The sequence below is a fragment of the Hevea brasiliensis genome, chromosome 4 (genome assembly GCF_030052815.1).
Source record: "Hevea brasiliensis isolate MT/VB/25A 57/8 chromosome 4, ASM3005281v1, whole genome shotgun sequence".
Lineage (NCBI taxonomy): Eukaryota > Viridiplantae > Streptophyta > Magnoliopsida > Malpighiales > Euphorbiaceae > Hevea > Hevea brasiliensis.
In genome coordinates this window covers 13,331,139-13,350,242 of record NC_079496.1, presented here as the reverse complement: position 1 = coordinate 13,350,242, position 19,104 = coordinate 13,331,139, and the positions used below count along the sequence as shown (strand labels likewise).

Genomic DNA, 19,104 nt, shown 5'->3' with positions numbered 1-19,104 from the left:
TTATAATTACCAACCATAAGCAGTAGCCACCACTATCACTACTTGAAAACCACCATCAGCAACTATTGTCATTGCCGCTGTTGTCATCAACTATTAGTTACTATCCTCATCACCACTACCATCAACTACCATTTGCCACCACTACGTTCACTACTTTCTACTACCAATTGCCATAGTTAATAATGATAATTGATAAGGTACTTACAGAATCACCCTACTGGCATAAATCTAAACCCGATTAATAATTTAAATACTTAAACTCATTTTAAATTAGATTAAAATTCTTTCTAAACTATCTATATCCTACCCAAATCTGATTATCATAACCCCAAATGCTACTAAACATGTCCAATTCTATTTAGTTCAATATATTTAATTTGTAATGGATATAATATTTTGTAATATTTATATTGTAAAATTTTAATAATTCTTTAAAATATTTAAATTATATATTTTTTAAAATATAATATTTCAAAATTTATAAATAGAAGTATAAAATATATATTTTTATATTAGGGTTTAGAAAATTAACACTCAATATATAAAATTCAAATTTGGCAAAGTATTAAATATTGAAAACAAATTAGTTCCAAACTTAATAATATACTAACTAATATAATGGTGCATTAAGATTGGTTCATATCCGAAAATGCCTAATCTATTGACTTTCTTAAGTGCTGTTGCTACGTTCGCCACGAGTACTCTCATGATATTACCATCATAAATAAATTAAATATTCAAACAACAACAATAACAACAACAACAACAATAATAATAATAATAATAACAATAATAAATTATTATTTTTTAAAGAAAAAAAAATAAAAATAAAAATAAAATAATAATTATATTATATTACATCATTGATTAAATTTAATGAAATATATTATATCCCATATTAAGTGCGGTTTTAATGGGAAACAAAAAAAGATTTTGAATGTTGATCAATGTTGGACTTCATCAAGTGTGGATATTTTGTAACACCCCCATATTAAGTAATCCGTACATTCTACTGTTTTGGTGACTAGTGTCTGTCCAGACGACTAGAATGTCTAGAACCACACTTAAGCCATATAGAAAAACCCCAAATAAAATTGATAAAGATTAAGTGAAGTTGGATGAAAATAAGACCAACAAAGCACAATCGGTCCAGATTAGGGTTACCCGAATTCAAGTAATTTTTAGGTCATGTTAAGGTCAGTTTTTGGGCATAGTCTCTTCATGAAAAATGTAGCAAATTGTCGTAGGTTTCATCTCCAATTGACCTCACATCAATTGGAGCAACAAAACTTTACTTATAGCCTAAAAACCATACTGGACTCAAGATCTAGAAATCCTACATGGAAAATTTGCACTCCCAACATCAACTTCAATTGACATTCATGGCACTTCTAATAGTCAACAATGGTCTCAACAAAGTCAATTAAGCATCAATTCACAAAACCCTAATTTTTTTTTATCAAAACCCTAACTTAAATTCTTAAAACTTCAAAATTGATAGGGATTGTTAGCACTAACCTTGTCTTCAAGCTCTCCTTAGCCTAAATCAACCTTCACTTCAATCAAAACTCCACTTTCCCTTATAGAACCTGTAATGGCCCAGCCCACTAGTGATATTGTCCGCTCTGGGCCAAAGCCCTCGCGGTTTTAAAACGCGTCACTAGGGTTATGAACCATCAACTTATAAACCCAGCATCTCTCCCGTGTTTTGTCGTTGTGGAATTTGCCTAGGGTGTTACAATCCACCCCCCTTATGGGACTCAGCGTCCTCGCTGAGGTTTGCCCCACCATCGTTCAAGGTTGCACGTGGAGCGGCTCTGATACCACAAATGTAACGGCCCGGCCCACTAGGGATATTGTCCGCTCTGGGCCAAAGCCCTCACGGTTTTAAAACGCGTCACTAGGGGTTATGAACCATCAACTTATAAATCCAGCATCTCTCCCGTGTTTTGTCGATGTGGGATTTGCCTAGGGTGTTACAGAACCACTTATTGGTAGAATTCTTGCTTGAGATTTTGATGTGTTTTCTTCCCTTCAAGGATGGATATGAAGGTTTCTCTAAGTTTCCAATAAAATTTATGAAGGTAGGTAAGTATTTGTGAGCTTGGATGATGGTGTATCAATGGTGGAAGGAAGGAATTTTGAGAGAAAGTGGGAAGAGAGCATATGGACAGGAACAAGGAAGAAGATGGCAGAAAATTTGATCAATTATTGATATATATTAATTTAATATTCAATTGCATATTTGTAAATAAATAGAAATGTCAATTTTGTAATTATTTTGAAGTTTATAATAATTACAATTTGACTTTTCAATAATTATATTTAATTTTCATAATCTCAATTAATTAAATTAATCTAGCTTCATTAAATTAATTTCTCTCATTTTTGTCAATATTAGACTTTCAAATTTAATTGACCAAATTTGGCTCTTTCCAGGTTTATGTCTGTCTTTTTCATAATACCCGATAATGCCTTATCTTTCTTTGCTTTTTGCTTATTTTCTTTCATTTCTTTGCCTTATCACTTCATAGAAATTCCCTTAATTAAGTCTTCATTAAGGGTCTCATAGGGTTTGGCTTGAATTTAGAGTTACACTGAACTCATTATCATTTCCCAGTAAGGTCATACATCGCCGAAATCCCAGCTCGTTTAACCTATTGGCATTTCGTTTCTTTTATTTTTTCTTAATTTTTCTTAGTCTTGATTCAATCAATTTATGACTCTTCACTCTAGTTTGAGTATAGTTTTAGATATCCTGGCTGTCCAAACAGATATTAGTTACTGGAATAGTAGAATGTACGAACTACCTAAAGTGAGGGCGTTACATTCTCTCACTCAAATTAGGAAAAGGTCTCTCTAAATTCCACTAAGATTTTGAGTTATAATTCTAACAATCTCCACCTTGACTCAAAATCCATCAACCATTGCATGCCTCAAATTCTTAGGTGTCATCAAATCATCAAATCTCCATGCTTGAGCTTGAATCCTTCAAATCTCTATTCTTCAATCTTCATCTTGGGTGTAACTTGCTTCTTTCTTCAAAAAATTTTCGCATCATCAACTTTCTTGATTTTGCATCAAGAGCTCAACCTCAATTTCAACTCTCCACCATCACTATTATTGCATCAGCAACTTTCTACATGTCACAATAGCTCCACCTTCAATTAAATTCACCAAGATCATCCCCGTGCTCTGACACCAATTTGTTATACACCACGGCGTATAAACTACAAAGAAACAAAGAAAACACACAAAATACCAATATTTACGTGGTTCACCCTCTCAACATAGGGCTACATACATGGGCATGCCATCTTTCACAATCAATAGTAATAAATCATCATTACAAGCTCAAAGCTATACTACCCATAAATCCAATTACACCCAAGAGAACCCATACTACATAACTGCTCATAGTAAATATATTAGTTAGTCCCTCTCAGTCTCCTTTAGACATAACCCAATATATTTACTATTACAAAACTATACCACAAAGGATGCCTTCAATTATATGGGTAAGAGCCCTCTCATTAATGGACAAGAATTTTTTCCTTTTGAATTCTATGTCCTTACTCCACCTTAGGCCGAAATCTCTCTCCAATGCAATGGGCAAGTGTCCCTCATCAATGGGCAGAGCCAAATCCTCAGTAATTGGCAAAGCCCTCTCTACAATGGGCGACAGCCTCACTCCATGAGCTGAAAGCCAAATAACCCTTTTCACCATTCTCCTATTTATAGTGTTAAATCCCTCAATCCTAATCTGATTATAAGTCCTACTCAATTTAAGAATAACACTAAAATAAAAGTTCTACTTTATATAGAAAATATTCCTCTATCCTATTAAAGAATATTTCCCCCACTCAAATTAGGAAAATGTCTCTCCAAATCCCACTAAGATTTCGAGTCATAATTCTAACAAAAGGCTTGAAAAGAAGCAAAAATTCGAGACATTATCTTTGAAAATTAATTTACATGTTACATTAACAGGCAGCTCCATCCCATTAAAATTTTTGCAAATTTAGTTTGTTATCCAAAGACAAGCTTATCAAGTCATGAGAGATTTATGTAAAATAGAGATTGATGGGTAATTTCACGCTCTCCACATAAAATATTGACTCCATCGCACCCACATAAATTTAGTTGGACAGCCGCCACTCCATCTACATGAGGTCAAAAAAAAAAAAAAAGCCTAGTCTAAAATAGCATCCTTTGGTAGAGAAAAATCTTTAAGTCAGTCCAAGATAGATAGCTAGAGTCTTTTTCGGCGGAGGACTTCATTTGTCCTTTGTCTTGGGTATTAGATTATTGAGTGCGTCCTTGTTATTCCAGCTAGCCTTGTTTCTGGTTTGTGCATAAATTAATATTCTCACACTCATTGCACATAATTTTCTTATTGTTAAACGCTCCAAATTTTCAGTAGATATCATTTGGAGTTCCTATGGAGTTTCATCTTCTTTCCATCTATGTTTTATTCTGTGTAAGTGCTAAATTCTCTTCTATATATGCTTAATTATCTTTAAAAAAATAACTGTGCTTATATATATATATATATATATATATATATATATATATATATATATATATATATATATATATATATATATATATATATAGAAACTAATTAATGTAAGTTTGGCAGCTTGCTTTAAGAGGAAGCAATGCTTCTTTACCTGCAGAGGTGTATTGGAAGTCCATGTTACCAAACACTTCCATGCCCAAAGCTCTACAAGACCTTTTACAGCCTGGTTAGTTTCATTTTCTCTTTCTTTTTCAATCGTCGTATTAGTGACAAACAATCCATTGCAAGTTGCTTTATTATTATTATTATTATTATTATTATTATTATTATTATTATTATTATTATTTTGCTTCAATCAAATACTAATTAAATTGTCGCTTAATCTAAGAATTCAAGAATCGAATTTCAACCTCCACTGGGGATGGGGGATCTAACGAGAACAGGTATGGAACTGCATATTGGCCAGAATTGAGAAAATCTAATAAAGTTTTCATACCAAGTAAAACCACCATATTCTTCTTATATGATGATCTCCTTCCTCACAAAATCATGACCCTTAATTTTACTAAATCAAACAAAACCTCCAATTTCTTGCCAAGAAAAATTGCTGAAACCATACCATTTTCAAGCAATATGTTACCACAAATTCTCAAATATTTTTCAATAAAACCTTCGTCAAAGGAAGCTCAATTTGCAAAACGAACAATTGAAGACTGTGAGGCACCAAATATTAGGGGAGAAAATAAATGTTGTGCTACCTCTTTAGAATCACTAGTTGATTTTGTCATTACAAAGTTTCGGAAGAAAGTTCAGGCGCTTGCGAATGAGGCAGAAAAGGAGAATAGAGAACAGAAGTATACTATTTTAAAGGGAATCAAAATGATTGGAGATAATCAAATAGTGTGCCACAAGCAGAGATATGCATATGCTGTATTTTACTGTCATACAATCAATGCCACAAAGGCTTACACGATTCCACTGGAAGGCGTTGATGGCTCCAAAGCTAAAGCCATTGCAGTTTGCCACGCAGATACATCAGCTTGGAACCCCAAGCACATTGCCTTCCAGATCCTGAAGGTTAAGCCTGGAGGACCTCCAGTTTGTCACTTCCTTAATTGTGATACCATTGTTTGGGTACCCAACTAGATTATGTTTAGTAAGATGTAATCGAAATTATAATAATGGAATGCATATCTTCTTCCATTATTTTGTTTACTTATATAATAATAATTTAATGTAATAGATTGATAATTATATTATGCAACCTATTACACTTTAATTAATGTAATTATTTTTATATATAAAAATGTATGCAATTGTATTACTTATTTTGATTTATTTTTTCATTGCTATAATTTGATTATAATTACCAACCATAAGCAGTAGCCACCACTATCACTACTTGAAAACCACCATCAGCAACTATTGTCATTGCCGCTGTTGTCATCAACTATTAGTTACTATCCTCATCACCACTACCATCAACTACCATTTGCCACCACTACGTTCACTACTTTCTACTACCAATTGCCATAGTTAATAATGATAATTGATAAGGTACTTACAGAATCACCCTACTGGCATAAATCTAAACCCGATTAATAATTTAAATACTTAAACTCATTTTAAATTAGATTAAAATTCTTTCTAAACTATCTATATCCTACCCAAATCTGATTATCATAACCCCAAATGCTACTAAACATGTCCAATTCTATTTAGTTCTATATATTTAATTTGTAATGGATATAATATTTTGTAATATTTATATTGTAAAATTTTAATAATTCTTTAAAATATTTAAACTATATATTTTTTAAAATATAATATTTCAAAATTTATAAATAGAAGTATAAAATATAAATTTTTATATTAGGGTTTGGAAAATTAACACTCAATATATAAAATTCAAATTTGGCAAAGTATTAAATATTGAAAACAAATTAGTTCCAAACTTAATAATATACTAACTAATATAATGGTGCATTAAGATTGGTTCATATCCGAAAATGCCTAATCTATTGACTTTCTTAAGCGCTGCTGCTACCCTCGCCACGAGTACTCTCATGATATTACCATCATAAATAAATTAAATATTCAAACAACAACAATAACAACAACAACAACAACAATAATAATAATAATAATAATAATAAATTATTATTTTTAAAAATAAAAAAAATAAAAATAAAAATAAAATAATAATTATATTATATTACATCGTTGATTAAATTTAATGAAATATATTATATCCCATATTAAGTGCGGTTTTAATGGGAAACAAAAAAAGATTTTGAATGTTGATCAATGTTGGACTTCATCAAGTGTAGATATTTTGTAACACCCCCATATTAAGTAATCCGTACATTCTACTGTTTTGATGACTAGTGTCTGTTCAGACGACTAGAATGTCTAGAACCACACTTAAGCCATATAGAAAAACCCCAAATAAAATTGATAAAGATTAAGTGAAATTGGATGAAAATAAGACCAACAAAGCACAATCGGTCCAGATTAGGGTTACCCGAATTCAAGTAATTTTTAAGTCATGTTAAGGTCAGTTTTTGGGCATAGTCTCTTCATGAAAAATGTAGCAAATTGTCGTAGGTTTCATCTCCAATTGACCTCACATCAATTGGAGCAACAAAACTCTACTTATAGCCTAAAAACCATACTGGACTCAAGATCTAGAAATCCTACATGGAAAATTTGCACTCCCAACATCAACTTCAATTGACATTCATGGCACTTCTAATAGTCAACAATGGTCTCAACAAAGTCAATTAAGCATCAATTCACAAAACCCTAATTTTTTTTATCAAAACCCTAACTTAAATTCTTAAAACTTCAAAATTGATAGGGATTGTTAGCACTAACCTTGTCTTCAAGCTCTCCTTAGCCTAAATCAACCTTCACTTCAATCAAAACTCCACTTTCCCTTATAGAACCACTTATTGGTAGAATTCTTGCTTGAGATTTTGATGTGTTTTCTTCCCTTCAAGGATGGATATGAAGGTTTCTCTAAGTTTCCAATAAAATTTATGAAGGTAGGTAAGTATTTGGGAGCTTGGATGATGGTGTATCAATGGTGGAAGGAAGGAATTTTGAGAGAAAGTGGGGAGAGAGCATATGGACAGGAACAAGGAAGAAGATGGCAGAAAATTTGATCAATTATTGATATATATTAATTTAATATTCAATTGCATATTTGTAAATAAATAGAAATGTCAATTTTGTAATTATTTTGAAGTTTATAATAATTACAATTTGACTTTTCAATAATTATATTTAATTTTCATAATCTCAATTAATTAAATTAATCTAGCTTCATTAAATTAATTTCTCTCATTTTTGTCAATATTAGACTTTCAAATTTAATTGACCAAATTTGGCTCTTTCCAGGTTTATGTCTGTCTTTTTCATAATACCTGATAATGCCTTATCTTTCTTTGCTTTTTGCTTATTTTCTTTCATTTCTTTGCCTTATCACTTCATAGAAATTCCCTTAATTAAGTCTTCATTAAGGGTCTCATAGGGTTTGGCTTGAATTTAGAGTTACACTGAACTCATTATCATTTCCCAGTAATGTCACCCATCGCCGAAATCCCAGCTCGTTTAACCTATTGGCATTTCGTTTCTTTTATTTTTTCTTAATTTTTTTTGAAAATTATCTTTGAAAATTAATTTACATGTTACATTAACAGGCAGCTCCATCCCATTAAAATTTTTGCAAATTTTCTTTGTTATCCAAAGACAAGCTTATCAAGTCATGAGAGATTTATGTAAAATAGAGATTGATGGGTAATTTCACGCTCTCCACATAAAATATTGACTCCATCGCACCCACATAAATTTAGTTGGACAGCCGCCACTCCATCTATATAAGGTCAAAAAAAAAAAATTCCTAGTCTAAAATAGCATCCTTTGGTAGAGAAAAATCTTTAAGTCAGTCCAAGATAGATAGCTAGAGCCTTTTTCGGCGGAGGACTTCATTTGTCCTTTGTCTTGGGTATTAGATTATTGAGTGCTGTCCTTGTTATTCCAGCTAGCCTTGTTTCTGGTTTGTGCATAAATTAATATTCTCACACTCATTGCACACAATTTTCTTATTGTTAAACGCTCCAAATTTTCAGTAGATATCATTTGGAGTTCCTATGGAGTTTCATCTTCTTTCCATCTATGTTTTATTCTGTGTAAGTGCTAAATTCTCTTCTATATATGCTTAATTATCTTTAAAAAAATAACTGTGCTTATATATATATATATATATATATATATATATAGAAACTAATTAATGTAAGTTTGGCAGCTTGCTCTAAGAGGAAGCAATGCTTCTTTACCTGCAGAGGTGTATTGGAAGTCCATGTTACCAAACACTTCCATGCCCAAAGCTCTACAAGACCTTTTACAGCCTGGTTAGTTTCATTTTCTCTTTCTTTTTCAATTGTCGTATTAGTGACAAACAATCCATTACAAGTTGCTTTATTATTATTATTATTATTATTATTATTATTTTGCTTCAATCAAATACTAATTAAATTGTCGCTTAATCTAAGAATTCAAGAATGGAATTCAACCTCCACTGGGGATGGGGGATCTAACGAGAACAAGTATGGAACTGCATATTGGCCAGAATTGAGAAAATCTAATAAAGTTTTCATACCAAGTAAAACCACCATATTCTTCTTATATGATGATCTCCTTCCTCACAAAATCATGACCCTTAATTTTACTAAATCAAACAAAACCTCCAATTTCTTGCCAAGAAAAATTGCTGAAACCATACCATTTTCAAGCAATATGTTACCACAAATTCTCAAATATTTTTCAATAAAACCTTCGTCAAAGGAAGCTCAATTTGCAAAACGAATAATTGAAGACTGTGAGGCACCAAATATTAGGGGAGAAAATAAATATTGTGCTACCTCTTTAGAATCACTAGTTGATTTTGTCATTACAAAGTTTGGGAAGAAAGTTCAGGCGCTTGCGAATGAGGCAGAAAAGGAGAATAGAGAACAGGAGTATACTATTTTAAAGGGAATCAAAATGATTGGAGATAATCAAATAGTGTGCCACAAGCAGAGATATGCATATGCTGTATTTTACTGTCATACAATCAATGCCACAAAGGCTTACACGATTCCACTGGAAGGCGTTGATGGCTCCAAAGCTAAAGCCATTGCAGTTTGCCACGCAGATACATCAGCTTGGAACCCCAAGCACATTGCCTTCCAGATCCTGAAGGTTAAGCCTGGAGGACCTCCAGTTTGTCACTTCCTTAATTGTGATACCATTGTTTGGGTACCTAACTAGATTATGTTTAGTAAGATGTAATCGAAATTATAATAATGGAATGCATATCTTCTTCCATTATTTTGTTTACTTATATAATAATAATTTAATGTAATAGATTGATAATTATATTATGCAACCTATTACACTTTAATTAATGTAATTATTTATATATATAAAAATGTATGCAATTGTATTACTTATTTTGATTATTTTTTCATTGCTATAATTTGATTATAATTACCAACCATAAGCAGTAGCCACCACTATCACTACTTGAAAACCACCATCAGCAACTATTGTCATTGCCGCTGTTGTCATCAACTACTAGTTACTATCCTCATCACCACCACCATCAACTACCATTTGCCACCACTTCCTTCACTACTATCTACTACCAATTGCCATAGTTAATAATGATAATTGATAAGGTACTTACAGAATCACCCTACTGGCATAAATCTAAACCCAATTAATAATTTAAATACTTAAACTCATTTTAAATTAGATTAAAATTCCTTCTGAACTATCTATATCCTAACTGAAATCACCAATTATGAAATATTTTCTGCAGTAAGTGATAAATTCAGGTCAAACCCTAGAGACTAAATTATAAAATTTCGTGCACTTGTGTAATGGAAAAAGAAACAAAGGTTTGGGGGGAGGGGGGGGGGGATAATTCGCAATCCAAAGAAGAAATCAAAAATCAGAAATTAAGAACTAAAATTAAATATGAAACTCTCAAATTAAACAAATTTCGGTCTAAGATAATTCGTATTCTAATGCATTGATTCGATCATAGACAAAAGAAATATAATTATCTCTTATTGAATACTTAACGTAGATTTACCAAACAGCGAGGTAAAATCCCTAACTTCCCTATACTCATCAATTCGAGCCCAGCACTCTTGTTGACTCTAATTATTAACTGAATTGGTATTAAGCAATCCTCATCAAATTAATAACTGTTTTAAGAATAGGAAGTAGTTAAGCTAAATAACAATTTATGAAGCATAAATCATTTAATTCACCCTATTGTCTCCTTAGGTTATTATCGAAAACTGGGATCATAATCAATAAAACCTAATTGCTACTCATGTTCAATCTTACACAATAGTTACGGATTATGAAGATGAACTAGTAATTGATCACATCAAACAATTAAATCAATTTTAGATTTATCCACCTCAATACCCCTATTAGAGACAACATGACCCAAAACAATTCCCTGTTCCACCATAAAATGACACTTCTCATAATTCAAAACAAGATTTTTCTCAATGCATCTCTTAAGAACAGAAGTCAAATGATGTAAACATGCATCAAATGAATCACCATACACAGTAAAATCATCCATGAACACCTCAATGCAAGTATCAATGTAATATGAAAATATGCTCATCATGCATCTCTGAAATGTGGCAGGTGCATTACAAAGCCCGAAGTTCATCCTTCTAAAAGCAAAAGTTCCAAAAGGGCAAGTGAAGGTAGTCTTCTCTTGATCCTCTAGTGCAATCACAATTTGATTATATCTAGAAAAGCCATCGAGAAAGCAGAAATAAGACTTACCTGCTAACCGCTCAAGCATCTGATCAATGAATGGCAGTGGGAAGTGGTCCTTCCTTGTTGTTGAATTTAGCTTACGGTAGTCTATTCACATTCGCCATCCACTCTGAATCCTTGTTCGAACAAGTTCATTATCTTGATTTGCTACCATAGTGACTCCTAATTTTTTTGGCACTACTTGGACTGGACTTACCCATTTGCTGTCTGAAATTGGGTAAATAACTCCTGCATCCAGTAGCTTTAAAATCTTCTTCTTCACAACCTCCATCATCTATGGGTTCAACCTCCTTTGAGCTTCTCTGCTTGGTTTAGCCTCATCCTCCAGTAAAATCCTGTGCATGCACACTGATGGACTTATACCTTTGATGTCAGCTATTGTCCATCCAATTACTTTCTTGTGTACCCTCAGAACCCTAGTCAATCTTTCTTCTTGAATCTTTGTCAAATTGCTTGAGATGATAACTGGAAATGTCTCACTTTCTCCCAAATAAACATACTTCAAATGCTCAGGTAAAGGCTTGAGTTTAAGAACTGGTGCCTACACCATAGAAGGTAACAATTTTGTGCGAGATATAGGTAAGTCAATCTTTGATACTCCATACCTTTTTGGAACAGGAGGTAATGATTGCAATGCCATTAATGCATCTTGAACCTCTAAACTTAACGGCTAATTGGTACTGATTTCTTGAATTCCTTAACTAATCACCACTTCTAACTCATCCTCCATACTTAACTCAAAAACATCCTGCACAAATGTATTAACAACATCAATAGAAAAAACAGAATGGTCATCAGCAGGATACTTCATGGCATCAAAGATATTAAATTTGACGGTCTCTCCATCAAACTCCATAGTTAAGGTACCATCATCCACATCAATTTTTGTCTTGGCAGTTTTTAGGAAAGGTCTTCCAAACAAAATCAAAGCTGACTTTGATGTGGGAACACTATCCTCCATATGCAGAATATAAAAATCTGCAGGAAAAATCAATTCTCTAACCTGTACCAACACATCCTCAACTACTCCCAATGGGTAAGCATTCGAATGATTAGCTAACTGAATAATGACACTGGTTTCTTTCAAAGGACCCAAATTCAAAGTTTGGAAAATTGAATTTGACATAACATTAATAGATGCTCCTAAATCTGCTATTGTACGTTCAAATTTAGAATCACCTATTCTACAGGGAATAGAAAACAAACCTGGATCCTTACACTTAGGGGGTAATTTTTGCTGAATTAATGCCGACACATTTTCTCTCACGCTGATCTTCTCATTATTTCTCAACTTGCGCGTTGTAGTGCATAGTTCCTTAAGGAATTTAGCATACCTGGGAACTTGTTTGATCGCATGAAGCAAAGGTATATTCACCTCCACCTTTCTGAAAGTCTCTAAATTTTCTTTCTCTTGTTCTTCTTTCTTCGTCTTGGCCAACCTGCAAGGAAATGGAGGAAGAAAAGAATTATTAACCTTCTTCAGTTTAGGTTCAGTATTTACCTCAACTTCAGGAACTTCAGACTCCTTCGCTCCTTGCTTCTTCTTTTTCATTGGCTCATGTGGAGTCTGATTATCAACTTCTTTCCCACTCCGCAACACTATAGCACTCGCATTTTCTCTGGAGTTCATGACTGTTTGTGATGGGAGCTTTCCAGAACCTTGAGCTTCAAGTTTGCTCACAGATGAAGCTAACTGACCAATCTACCTCTCTATATTTTGAATGCTATTTCTGGTCTTCTGTTGAAACTGTTGTGTATTGTTAGCTAAAGCCTTAACAATTTCATCAAGTGACATACCTTGATTTGAGGGAGGCGGAGGTGGAGGTGGTTGATTCACTTGTGTTCTTTACTGCTAGTATCGGTTTTGCACCGGTTGATTCCCATAACTCAGATTGGGATGATCTCGCCATCCTGGATTATAAGTACTAGAAAAGGGATCATACCTGTGTTGTGGCTGTCCATAATTTCCTACTGTATTAGCATGTTGCATTGATTCATCCTCTTATAACGTAGGACACATGTTAGTAGCATGACCCGAACCTGAACAAATTCCACATACCTTAACAGTTTGCATGTTCCCTATAGCCAATTACCTCACCAAAGAAATTAAATCAGAAATCTATTTCTCAAGGTTAGATGTACTTACCTCATTAACCTTCATAGGTGAGTGATCCATTCTCATTCCAAACTGCTGAGAATTTACTGCCATGTTAGCAATCAGCCTCCTTGCTTCTTCCGGTGTCTTATCAACCAAAGCTCCTCCACTAGCAGCATCTATCATACTGCAGTCCATTGGTAGAAGTCCCTCATAGAAATACTGAATCAAAAGCTACTCACTTATTTAATGATGGGGACAACTTGCACACAGTTTCTAAAATCGTTCCTAATACTCATACAAACTCTCTCCATTATACTGCCGGATGCCACAAATTTCTTTTCTTATGTTGGCAGCATGGGAAGCAGGAAAATACTTCTCCAAAAATATCTGTTTCATCCCATTCCATGAGTTGACGGATCCAAAAGGAAGGTAATACAACCAATCCTTAGTTGTTCCTTCCAGTGAGAAAGGGAAAGCTCGAAGCTTAATCTGGTCCTCAGAAACTCCTTGAGATTTCATGCTGGAACACGCAACATGAAATCCTTTAAATGCTTATGTGGATCCTCACCTGCAAGACTATGAAACTTAGGCAACAAATGGATTAGTCCAGATTTCAACTCAAAAGCAACATTTAAAGCAGGGTATTGAATACACAAAGGCTATTGGTTTAGATCAGGAGCAGCCAACTCTTTCAAGGTTCTAGCAGTCATGGTTTCGTTTTCAGAATTTGAATCTGAATTTGAATCCGAACTTAACTCCCTTAAAGATTGGACTCCTTCAGATATACTCGAAATCTGCCTAGCTTGCTTAGCCAATTTTCTCAACTGTTTAGCTATTTTTTCTATTTCTAGATCAAAGATCAACTCACTAGATTGAGAAGTTCTTGTCATATACAAAAAGAAATCAAAGTAAAAACAGAAAAAAGCCTCAAAACCCTAGAAAACGATGGAATTTTGTGGGGCCAAAAAATCCTATGGTCTTGATCAGAACGTCGTTTCCTTCAAAATAGGTATGGGCCGCCCTCCTAATTCAACCAAAAATCTGTTGATGAATAGTAACACCATAATTTTTTCCAAAAACCTAAAAACAAAAACAACTCGTCAACAAAATTAATAACAGAATATCCTAACACCAAAAACACGAAATCCAATAAATTTCAGTCCCCGGCAATGGTGCCAAAATTCTTAATGGCTGTTGAATCCACCAGAAATTAAATTAACTGAAATCACCAATTATGAAATATTTTCTGTAGTAAGTGATAAATCCAGGTCGAACCCTAGAGACTAAATTATAAAATTTTGGGCACTTGTGTAATGGAAGAAGAAATAAAGGTTGGGGGGGGGGGGTAATTTGCAATCCAAAGAAGAAATTAAAAATCAGAAATTAAGAACTAAAATTAAATATGAAACTCTCAAATTAAACAAACTTCAGTCCAAAGTAATTTGCATTCCAATGCATTGATTTGATCATAGACAAAAGAAATATAATTATCTCTTATTGATTGCTTAACATAGATTTACCAAATAGCGAGGTAAAATCCCTAACTTCCCTATACTCATCAATTCGAGCCCAGCACTCTTGTTGACTCTAATTATTAACTGAATTGGTATTAAGCAATCCTCATCAAATTAATAACTGCTTTAAGAATAGGAAGTAGTTAAGCTGAATAATAATTTATAAAGCATAAATCATTTAATTCACCTTATTGTCTCCTTAGGTTATTATCGAAAACTGGGATCATAATCAATAAAACCTAATTGCTACTCATGTTCAATCTTACACAACAATTATGGATTATGAAGATGAACTAGTAATTGATCACATCAAACAATTAACTAATAGGCCTTTTTAGCAAATCATTCAATAGATCAAAGACAATGAAATCAGAAAACAATAGATATTCAAAAAGACATAAATTAAATTAAGAACCTGGTCTCACAAATCATGCAAAAGAACTTGAATTCCTTTAACTGAATTAAAAACTTAGCCACTCATATTCATGGCTTACAGAAAATTAAAGAAGAAAATTGAAGAAATCTAGAATGTGAATGGAGAATGAAAGTCTGATCTCTTTTGTGTCGGCTATTACCTCTTCTATTTATAATAAATGGTCTAGGGTTAGGTTTTTAGAGTCCTTGAGGTGTTAAAAGTCTTTCTCTCTGTCAAAAACTGCAACTAGAGCAAAATCAGGAAACTGATTGTTGACGGATATACGGCCCGTGTATCACTACATGGCCCAGGGCTGTGTAACTTACTGGAGCTGAATGGGTATGTCTTGCATTGGCACAGAAGGTTACACGGGTCTCCAGGATTTACACGGGTCAAGTTACACGGCCCGTGTACTTCATTTCTTCCTCGACTCTCTGGATTTCTTTTGGTAGAATGTTACACGGGTCCGTGGTTGTGCTTACACGACCCATGTACTTTGTATCAACAACGCTTCTCAATCCTTCGACCTTTCCAAGCTTCCTTCCACACTTCTATGTTCTGGGACTTCACCAAAACCCTGAAAAATACAGCAAGAGTCAAATTAATTGTAATGCTAAAATTTAACACAATTATTCCAATAACTCTCTAAACGTATGCCTAATAGATAATTATACTTTAATCAACTGAATTAGATATAAAGATACCCTAGAAACACTAAATGTGATATGAGTAAAATTAATAAATTATGCACTTATCAATGTTCAATTCTATTTAGTTCTATATATTTAATTTGTAATGGATATAATATTTTGTAATATTTATATTGTAAAATTTAATAATTCTTTAAAATATTTAAATTATATATTTTTAAAATATTTAAATTATATATTTTTTAAAATATTTAAATTATATATTTTTTAAAATATAATATTTCAAAATTTATAAATAGAAGTATAAAATATATATATTTTTATATTAGGGTTTGGAAAATTAACACTCAATATATAAAATTCAAATTTGGCAAAGTATTAAATATTGAAAACAAATTAGTTCCAAACTTAATAATATACTAACTAATATAATGGTGCATTAAGATTGGTTCATATCCGAAAATGCCTAATCTATTGACTTTCTTAAGTGTTGTTGCTACGTTCGCCACGAGTACTCTCATGATATTACCATCATAAATAAATTAAATATTCAAACAACAACAACAACAACAATAATAATAATAATAATAATAATAATAATAATAATAACAATAATAAATAATTATTATTTTTAAAAATAAAAAAAATAAAAATAAAAATAAAATAATAATTATATTATATTACATCGTTGATTAAATTTAATGAAATATATTATATCCCATATTAAGTGCGGTTTTAATGGGAAACAAAAAAAAGATTTTGAATGTTGATCAATGTTGGACTTCATCAAGTGTGGATATTTTGTAACACCCCCATATTAAGTAATTAATACATTCTACTGTTTTGGTGACTAGTGTCTGCCCGAACGGCTAGAATGTCTAAAACCACACTTAAGCCATATAGAAAAACCCCAAATAAAATTGATAAAGATTAAGTGAAGTTGGATGAAAATAAGACCAACAAAGCACAATCGGTTAAATGAGCCGAAGGTCCCGCGATGGGTAACCGACCTAGGAAGTGACTGCGAATTCAGTTTCTACCCTAAATTCATGTGAGACTCCATGACATCTTTAGTTAAGGGATAATTGCAAAACTATTGGAAACTAGAAAATCATGGAAATAAAAAGGGAACAATCTCCAATAAGTGAATCAAAACTTAAAGACTCATCGGGCATTATTAAAAAGATGGATTATAACTGATGACGGACATTTTGGTCAATTCACTCCTAGAGGTGACTTTTGAACTAAATGTTCATTAAATTGTGTGAGATTAAAGCAATGAAAAATAATTAAAAATATAGAGAAGTGTAGGAAAAGAAAAGAAAGGAAGGAAATTTTATATTTTAAATTAGCATTATGACATCACCATGACCTAAGTATGACACAATTAAAAATTATAAATTTAAATTACTAAATGTTAGGGACAAATATTGATATAAAGGGACAAAAAATTAATTAAAGATGAAAAGAAAAAATGAGCCTTCTTCTTCCTAAGGCAGCCGACCATTCTCTCTCAAGCCTCCCTCCATTTTCATTTTTCTTAGCTTTTAAACCTTGAATTTTTCCCCAAATTTTGAAGATCAAACCCTAGAAAAACCCTAATTAAGCCTTGATTAGAAGATTTATAGCAAGAAAAGTTGAAGAAACTTAAAGATTAAAAGAGTTGGGAAGAGCTCCATTAGAGGTAAGCCACCTTTCTAATTTAAGTCATTATATACCCATAGAATTAAGGTTGAGTAAATGGAAATAACAAGAAAAATGAAAGAAATCATGTTGTTTGGGGAACGTCGGATTTTCAGCCAGCTTGTTAGGGTTGGGGGTTTGATGAGTTTGATCTAAATTAAACATGTATTGTGATGTTTTATGATGTGGTATATATGATTAGTGTAATAAAGTTGCATGGAATTGCATGAATTAGTAAGATGGAAAAATTAGGGTTTATGGAAATTAGGGCTTTAGTGGTATGTTATGCAATTGATGTGTATAAGGTTTAATTATGGTCATTTGGTATGTTTTGATTGGGAATTAATATGAATTGATCAGAGGAAAGAAGGGATTGGTGGTGTGTTGAATTGTAGGAATTCTGGACCTTAGAGTTCAGCAGGTTTGAATGGGTATAACTTGAGCTACATAGCTCCAATTGGTGTGAGGCCAATTGGAGATGACATCTAAGACATAATGCTCCAACTTTCATGAAGAAAGTTTGTCTAGAAACTGACCACAGGTTGTCCTAAATTTGGCTTGAATCCAGATTGCAATTCTGGACCTGACAAAAAATGACTAAATGAATAGTACCTATTCAATTAGGCATAATTCACTCTAGAAAACTCCAATTTAGGTGATTCTTGAACCAATGGAAATCTGAAACATAGTAGAACACTTCTTATGAAGATCATGAACCCAAATAATGACCCTAAGTTGATAAAATTGCTAGGCCAATTTAGTCCCTCAAATCTGCCCTAATGTTGGACTAACCTGGAAATTCTGAATAATCACCTATCTGACCAGTTTTGGCAAAATTACCATAACTTGGGCTACAAAACTGCAAATGTAGTGATTCAAAAACCAAAGTCTTCATACGACCTAAAACTACAACTTTGATGCTTTGGCTAGAACCCAGATCCTAAAGTCACTTAGGGAAATTATTAAGAGAATTCAGGACTTCCTAATCTGGAATTTCTGCACTGGAATCATTTTAGCCATTTGACCCTAGGACAGTAATTAGGCCACAACTTTCACTAGAAAATTCCAAATGGGATGAGCTAAAATGATCTGAAAACCTAAGAATGAGGGCTACAACTTTTGTTTAGGAACTTACTCAAATTCTGAGTTTAAGGACCTCAAATGTTAAATGCAAAAGCTGACCTGAACTTGAAATCCTGAATGTACAGGGTTTATGAGTCCAGGTTAGTTAAATTGCCATAACTCACCCTATACAGCTTCAAATTTGGAAATTCTTGAACCTGTGTAACCATGAGACATAGGGGAATAACTCATATGAAGAACACTAAGCCAAATTATGACTATAAGTAGTCCAATTAGCTTAACAA

General features: G+C 32.8%; 2 protein-coding genes, 1 long non-coding RNA gene and 1 other non-coding gene across 4 annotated transcripts; all 4 read left to right on the top strand.

Annotated features, from left to right (window-relative positions):
* Positions 1-4,337: 4,337 nt before the first annotated feature.
* Positions 4,338-4,749, top strand: LOC131179530 (uncharacterized). The gene is made up of 2 exons (XR_009148429.1): positions 4,338-4,480; positions 4,643-4,749. It is a non-coding gene; the product is annotated as an uncharacterized LOC131179530 (long non-coding RNA).
* A 184-nt stretch (positions 4,750-4,933) lies between these two features.
* Positions 4,934-5,704, top strand: LOC131179398 (BURP domain protein RD22-like; the record flags this gene model as incomplete). The annotated part of the gene is made up of 1 exon (XM_058146230.1): positions 4,934-5,704. A coding segment is annotated over one exon (735 nt), but the record flags the coding sequence as incomplete, so codon positions are not given.
* A 3,199-nt stretch (positions 5,705-8,903) lies between these two features.
* On the top strand, positions 8,904-9,868 carry LOC131179397 (BURP domain protein RD22-like). The gene is made up of 2 exons (XM_058146229.1): positions 8,904-8,937; positions 9,087-9,868. Exons 1-2 carry the CDS (start codon positions 8,904-8,906, stop codon positions 9,833-9,835), a joined length of 783 nt encoding a protein of 260 aa, XP_058002212.1. The 3' UTR covers positions 9,836-9,868.
* Positions 9,869-13,716: 3,848 nt separating this feature from the next.
* Positions 13,717-13,823, top strand: LOC131179643 (small nucleolar RNA R71). Its single transcript, XR_009148532.1, has one exon. It is a non-coding gene; the product is annotated as a small nucleolar RNA R71 (small nucleolar RNA).
* The last annotated feature ends 5,281 nt before the right edge of the window (positions 13,824-19,104 follow it).